This window comes from Perkinsus marinus (genome assembly GCF_000006405.1).
Source record: "Perkinsus marinus ATCC 50983 genomic scaffold scf_1104296944428, whole genome shotgun sequence".
Lineage (NCBI taxonomy): Eukaryota > Perkinsozoa > Perkinsida > Perkinsidae > Perkinsus > Perkinsus marinus.
The window spans coordinates 502,725-510,410 of record NW_003211397.1 but is presented as its reverse complement, the minus strand read 5'-3'; the positions used below and the strand labels follow the sequence as shown (position 1 = coordinate 510,410).

The 7,686-nt window shown below is 38.8% G+C and overlaps 1 protein-coding gene across 1 annotated transcript in view; it reads left to right on the top strand.

Moving 5' to 3' along the window:
• Positions 1–656: 656 nt before the first annotated feature.
• The window catches only part of Pmar_PMAR019181 (hypothetical protein), a gene marked incomplete at both ends in the record, with an annotated part of 9,349 nt that continues 2,319 nt past the window's right edge, over positions 657–7,686 (top strand). The window contains 15 exons of the mRNA XM_002780235.1: positions 657–743; positions 831–911; positions 2,787–2,872; positions 2,923–3,031; positions 3,083–3,170; positions 3,221–3,306; positions 3,660–3,737; positions 3,787–3,872; positions 3,922–3,988; positions 4,031–4,165; positions 4,645–4,685; positions 4,737–4,863; positions 5,352–5,435; positions 6,759–6,830; positions 6,873–6,955. Of these exons, the coding sequence (XP_002780281.1) occupies positions 657–743; positions 831–911; positions 2,787–2,872; positions 2,923–3,031; positions 3,083–3,170; positions 3,221–3,306; positions 3,660–3,737; positions 3,787–3,872; positions 3,922–3,988; positions 4,031–4,165; positions 4,645–4,685; positions 4,737–4,863; positions 5,352–5,435; positions 6,759–6,830; positions 6,873–6,955 (1,310 nt within the window). The remainder of the gene's footprint in view (positions 744–830; positions 912–2,786; positions 2,873–2,922; positions 3,032–3,082; positions 3,171–3,220; positions 3,307–3,659; positions 3,738–3,786; positions 3,873–3,921; positions 3,989–4,030; positions 4,166–4,644; positions 4,686–4,736; positions 4,864–5,351; positions 5,436–6,758; positions 6,831–6,872; positions 6,956–7,686) is intronic.

Sequence of the window (7,686 nt, the reverse complement as noted above, 5' to 3'; positions counted from 1 at the left end):
CACCCGTTTTACGTGAAGTTGCGTAAAACTCGGTGAAAAACGCGATATTCGCGGTGATATGCAGTAGTCGTGAAATATACTCTTCACTAGTGTTTTTCATATCACTAGGGTGGTGAAACTCCAATGAATAACCATAATTTAATGACACGAAGTAAATACTCACACACTATCACGACACACTGAGTAACTCGAAAACTTATAACCGATCTTTCCTAGCTCAAAATCAGTGCGGAAAAAATATGCACATGGTCAACTACATGTGGAACAAAAATGCAGATGAAACTCTGAGAAATTCTCATTCGTTTCTGTACACTTCTACCCAAATTCATGTATTAACTTCAATTTCCTGAGCTCAGCTGAATCCGCCAATATTGCTCAAAGAACAGCAACAATATTGATACCTCTAAATGCATGCCGCCAGCCACGACATGTTCTCTCCAGTGCTAAGCAGTCCACAAAAGTGAGGTATTCCGACAATATCAGATGCACATCTTCCAAATTCAGCAAGCTATCTATGGGGGGACATCGGGAATGAAATGTTGATGGCATGAACGACTGAAACTAAAGGAGTGGATAATTTTAATTGATAATGGAAAAGTTGCATAAAACTCATGTTGCATTTATGTGATACCACACTCTCCCCAACATCGATTGAAATGAACCATGTTATACTATCTCATTCCTACAATAATAGGAACAAAGATTCTAACATGCAGCAGACTAATACGCCCATATTCCTTCGAGTGAGAATATTCTTCATTCAACCGTAAGGACTCAACACAACATTACTACTGCTGCATAACGACATCATATGGTTGAGCTATTAGCAGATAAGCTCTGCATTCACCACGGAGTCTGCATCTACTCTCCTCGTTGCCACTGCGAACGCTGCTGTACTCAAACGCAACTTGGTAGGATGTCAGGATTATTGAGCGGTGATGATGATGAATATGTATGAGTGTTACTCTCTGATGGATACTACGTATCATGCACGCTGATTAACAGTTTCATTCGATTTGTAAGCAGATACATCATGCAAAGTGAAGACAGTTTCTCAAGGAGTGGTATAGGCACAGTCTTCAACTACTTTCCTGGTCACTCCAAATTCGAAATACCAGCATAACGCTGCTCATAAGATCTCTATAAATACTTTCAGGATCGCCATCTCCACTCCTTCACTCGAAATTGTGACGAGTGGGTTACTAATGACTAGGACTTTGTTCTCCTTTACTCATGACCCTCCACAATCGTCCCTATTGCACAATATCCTACAAGCTGTGCTAAAGTCCAGGCTAGCTACTATGCTATGCTAATATAATGATACAAGTGATGATAAGGTGTTCATTGTATTGTATGTGATAATATTCTTTTCAGCCTATCAACTCCCACTCGTATTATTATTACTAATAATATGTCTCTATCTTCAAGGCTTGATGTTGAGATGGATATTGGAGAGTCTAGATCTACCACAAAATTAGTGACAGTGCTTCGCTTTCCTCAGCTGAGCCTAGATATTTCCTCACTAATTTACATACATATTCGGCTAGAAGTGTACAGAAACCAATGAGAATCTCCTCAATTTTCCTCGGAATTTTTTCGCAAATATCACCAACACATGTAGTTGACCATGTGCATATTCGACATTTACCCCACAGCTCTGCACATAATGTCAGCATAATCGACTCATTTTCTATATGCGAGTACAAGCGCGTTCGTTGTATAAGCTTATACTAATACTAAGTCTAATCTAACCTCAAAGTGTCAGGTCTAAACTCATATCATTTTTTGTCAACTGAAATTTCACATATTCTTACCATACGCAGCTGAAATTTTGTCTAAAAAGACCTCAATTTGAAAAAAGGGACGTACCCTCATCTGTACAAGTATAGTAAAAAGAGCTTCACCATTGAAAAGAGTATGTATTCATTCGAGTTTCATACGTAAAATTCAATTTTGGGAACGTATATGAAATCACCGGAGAAAGGCCCTTGGGCGCGCGCTAAATCAAAAACGATACTTACAAGCGCGCGCGCCCTAGGATTAGCCAACAACCCAAAGTTGACTTGTGGAGAAATTCCGAAGGCGTTTAAGATACCACTTCGCATGACGGTTTGGTTTACATTGTAGTTGAATGTGTATTTGAAATTGTATCGGCATCAGAGTCAAATTTTGAGCTTATTCTCGATCATCGATTTCGGTAGTTTCACAGAGTCTTTATGTATTTCATTCATTTCTCGAAAGAAAATGTTTCGTACTCCCATCAGTGCTGAAAAATATCATCGCTTTCCTCAGCTGGGCTCGACAGTTTCCTCACTAAATATACACGTTAACATAGGAATCAGTGTAAAAGTGTATAGGACTCAATAAGAATTTCTCAAAATCTCCTCAGAAGTCACCAACATATGTGGTTGACGATGAACTAACTCCCATGATCGTCATAGTAGCAACACACTCTTATTCAGAGAAGTTTATTAAAATAGTTGAAGTTCAATGTTGAAAAGTCAAATTTTGATTTTTTTTTGGAGTTGATTTTCAAAAGTTGAAATTTTCAACTTGAAAAATCACTTTTGTTGAAGTTCTGCTGTTGAACTACGGTCATCCATATTTCATAAAGTGCTTCACACTTGCATCAACACACAAAATGGCAACTCCCTTTCCCCGAGAATTCTCTCGACCAGAAATGCACGAGTCGAACATTCTCACTATCATAAGAGAACTCAGCGATAGTGAAAATCCGAAAGCCGAAGTAAATACTGATGTTTATTTTTACGTTAACAACTTTATAGATACTTAAACCGTTCAAAGTTGAGTACGAGAGACTATACATGATTATGAAAGAGCAAAACGATAATCATTCGCGCTTAGTGAAAACGTGAGAAATCATATGAACAAGAAACTCCACATAAAATTTTTGTGTAAAAGGTGTAAAGAATTAACGGCTGAAATTGCCACCAGTTCTAACAAAATCCAATCAGCGACAAAAGTGAGAGAGGCGAGTGCGAAGATTCTCGAGGAACTCAGGAAAGAAAAGGTAACCGAAATGGCAACTCCCAATCAGCTCGGGAATTGCTAAGGTTTTTAGACGGCTCTCGAAGACGACTCGAAAGCGTCGGAAGAGCGCCAGAAAAAGGAAATCGAAAATATGGAAAGTTCTCGCGAAGAGGCTAAATGTGAGGCTACAGTTCTTAGATGAATATTCGATCACTTGTGTGATCATCAGATCTACGCCAACAGATGAGGCAATTCAACGACGCTAGAGATGCTGCGACTGATGAACAAGGGACGACGCCATTCGTAATCTCCCAAGTGAGTTGATATAAAGTTTGCATAGTGTCGTGGAGAAGAGCATTTCTGCACTTTCGAGATCGGCAAAATATTTTAATACTCGTGATAGTCACCATCACAGCGACAAATTCGTGGATTCGATACAGCTTCATCATGAAAAAGTATCATGAGCTACATACAGGGGAATTTCACTTCGCGTGAATTGCTATAACATTGCATGTAACTTATAAGACGTGTATGTCTTCGCAACCGACAGCAAAATTGTTTTCTGCGAAGAAAATTGTTTTTTCACTAGTGTTTTCGGTATCACGGGTATTACTATATACTGTCTTATCATGCAATACAGCTGATTCATTCTTGGTGTCTTTTCACAGCTACAAGTGCTTCAAAAAGAGAGCAAACAACTCGAGGATTTAGAAAAAGAGATCGCCACGCTGAATCGAGATACTTCTGTGAGATCCCTGATCACATTCGTTTCGCGTGGAAGATTCGCCAACTTAGGAGTGCGACTCCATCACAGTGGCACTCAAACAGCAGGAAAAAGAAACAAAAAAGAAAACGGACAACATTCGAGAGTCTCTGAATAAGTTGGTGAATTACAAACTCTCAAAGTTGTTCATTTTCTCTACTATGTAGACTGCGAACAGAACGCAAGGAATCTGAATCCACTTTGGCGAGCAAACGATCATTCACCCAACGTCAAGTGAGAATTATGATCATGAAAATGTTGATTATGTTTAATCAGAGAGAAAAACGAAATTCAACAGCACAAGAGGTGAAGCAGGGAAGGTTGGAACTCAGCAGAATCAGAATTGAAAGGGAAACTGCTGAGCGACAACTTCATGAGATAGAGGAGACACTCAAAGATGAACAGGGCACTGTAAGCACGACTTCAACAAATCACGCGCATTGCATTTTTCGGGGAGAATTTCATCCATAGTGCGAAAACATATGTTAGCTTTCTTCACTACATTATGAAAATCCACACACATTGGAGTTTCACGACACGTGTTACGTGAAGTGGCGTAAAACTCGGTGAAAAACGCGATATTCGCGGTGATATGCAGTAGTCGTAAAGTATGTTTTTCACTAGTGTCTTTCATATCACTAGGGTGGTGAAACTCCAATTTTGAGTAGAAGTGTATAAAAACCAAGGATACGTTCCCTAAATTTTCTCACAAAAATTTTGTATTTCTTACGTGAAGAATTACATTCATTCACGACCAGTGTGAGAGTATACGTTTCGTTCCCTCACTACATTATGGAAATTGCACAAAATTTTGGGTAGATGCCTACAAAAACTACGGAAAATTTCCCGAAATTTCCAGATTTTCACCAAGTGATATATTCCCACGGCAGGTAAGAGAAATGCTCAGAGAGGAAGAACGACTCGATAAATTGTGAGAACTTCGAAAAAAAAACAATTATGATGAGAATTCTCAGAAGCGTAGGTATAAAAGTGTCATCGAGGAGAAGGAAAAGTTAGATAGAGAACTGAGGAAAGAACTCAGCAAAGTTGATAAAATAATGCAAGACAACGCGGACAAGGAAACGGAAATTCGCACGAAAAACGAAGAGGTTGGTTCTCGATCAGTGTTGGAATATATGTTTGCTTTCCTCGACTCAGCTCGTAAGTTTCAAAAGTTGATTCATTATGAAGATTTATACACTACTAGAGTGGAAGTGTACGAAAAAACAAGGAGAATTTCCTCGAATTTTGTTCATTTTCACCGACACATGCAGTGTTGGAATATATATAAACTGTTTACATAAATGTTTATCATACGATCTAAGCTGATTGAAGTAATGCCATGCTATACCACCAATGATCAATACTAATGATTATATACTGTAAACGTTTATATATCTACGTAACACACACTACAAGGAGTTTCTTCACTAATCATGGGAGTTTACACACGCTCTGGAGTAGAAGTCTTTAGGGACAAAAAAGATCCCAGAATTTCCTCAAAATTTCCATATTGTCACCTACACACGTAGTTGACAATGTGCATAATTTCCCCCCGCACTGTTTCTGATTGTTTCCAATAAAATGGAGACCTCAGATCGACTCCGTGAATAAAAGCATTCGAGGATTGAAAAATCTCATCAGTTTATGCCAAGAGAGAACAGAGACGACGAAAAACGAAGTAGGTCGTTTTTGTTTCGAAAAAAAAATGAAGTAAACGTTTGACGGTATCATAAGAATACCTTCTGTGAGTGTTGGAATATTCTTCATATATTTTATATACACATAGCGAACATATATTGGAGTTTCACCCGTTTTACGCGAAGTGAAATGTGAAATGTGTTTTTCACTAGTGTTTTTCACATCACTAGGGTGAAACTCCATTATATATGTTCGCTTTCCTCAGCTGAGTTCAGGAGTTTCCAAAGCTACATTATAGCAGTTTGCACACGACTTGGAGTAGAAGTGTACAGAAACCAATAAGGATCTTTGCAAGATTTCCTCAGAATTTCCACGACGCATGCAGTTGACCATGGATTTGTCCTCCCCACACTGCTGAGGTAAATGCTAGTAAAAAAATATGCAATTGTGTGAACCTTGGAAAAACGAATGAGGAAATTTCTTCATCTTTTTTCTCCTCTCTTTCTTTTTTTTTCTCAAATTCGAGAAATCAGCGTTTCACAGATTGAATACCGCAACTAATGCCACTCTACTACCAATACATCCGTGAATATTGGTGTACACTAAGTCACTAGTGATAATCAATAATAATATCTATACCTAGTATCGTTGGTCACGTCTCTGTGTCGGATGCTCAGGAGAAGTCGGTATGAAAATCAATAAAAATAGGTCTTGAAAGTTTTCTCATCATCATCACTGGAGTTTCACCACCCTAGTGATATAAAAAACACTAGTGAAAGACATACTTTACGACTACTACACGCGGCGAATATCGCGTTTTTCACCGAGTTTTACGATGCCACTTCACGTGAAACGGGTCGTGAAACTCCAGTCACGGCAGAAGGCAAGCAATGAATTTTTTCTATTCGATGACTTCCCGAAACATGTCAAAAAATAACTTATATTATGGTATCGATTACTATCATTGTATGATGGAGTTTTACTCGTGATAAAGAAGACACAGGTGAAAAACATGTTTCACATTTCACTTCGCGAAAAAACGCATGCGAGCAGCGAATAATGCGTAAAGCACATGATGTGTTTTACGTGATATAAGGTGATTCGTCCGGTGTGATTCGCGAAGTGTTTTCAACCCACTTCATACAGCGAATATCGCTTTCTTCACATAGAGTATTACGCCATTTCACGTAAAACGGGCGAAACTCCCAATGAAATGAATATTGGAACTCAAGTCTGAAAACAGAACAGCGACTTTGAGTGGACGTTGAACTAAGTCGACAGTTTTTTTCAGTGAATTCGAAAAAGTAAATTTGAAGTTATTTTCGGCCAGTAGTATGAAAATAGAAAGTAATTTTTATGTTAGATTGAAAGGCTCGATAAGGAAAAGCAAGTGAATAAAGAGCGACTAATCGAACAGCAATCAGCTAACCAACACGTGAGAGTCTGGTTGGGGATTTGACAATGAAGGTAAACTTAGTCGAAACACCGATTCGATGCTCGTAAAAAACGTGTAGAAGATCTGATCAAAGAAAGAGATCTTCTCAATAAGGACGTGCTCAAGTGAGGATATACTCGATGGGGTGCATGCAAATGTGAAGAATGTGTGTTTGCTACTCCGGGATTAATGATAGTGAACAACTTGTCGCTATCATAGTCTCGTAAGGTTACTTTTATCACATCACATGTTCATAGCAATGTTTACATTCTCAGATCGATTCTCATTGATATCGGGGAATAACGCACAAGTTTTTGTCTCTACAGAACCCTGTATTCTGCTACCTACTCTATACTGGAGTTTCACTACCCTAGTGATATGAAAAAACACTAGTGAAAAACACATTTCACGACTAGTGCAAGGCGCAAATATCGCATTTTTCACGGAGTTTTACGCCACTTCACGTAAAACGGGTCGTGAATCTTCATTATATGATTGAATTGAATTGACGATGATTGTACTGATACCAAAATTGTCTCTCTTTCTGGAAGCAATACACACCGCCACATCTTCGGCATTGCGTATGTAATCGCTAATCGTCATTAGTACATACTGGATCAGCACGATTGATACACGTTTGAACTCACGGAGGAATTTCGCGTTAATCGCGAAATGTCGCGAGTATTTCACGTGAAATGGATTGATTTGTCCGTGGTGATACTCGGTGTGATTTCACTTCACCTCATATCGCGTTTTTTCACATAGAGTATTACGCTTCTTGAAGTGAAACGGGTGAAACTCCGCTGTTGTACCCTTAGTCTGTGTGAAGCTCGTTACTATTCTACAGTAGCCGCTT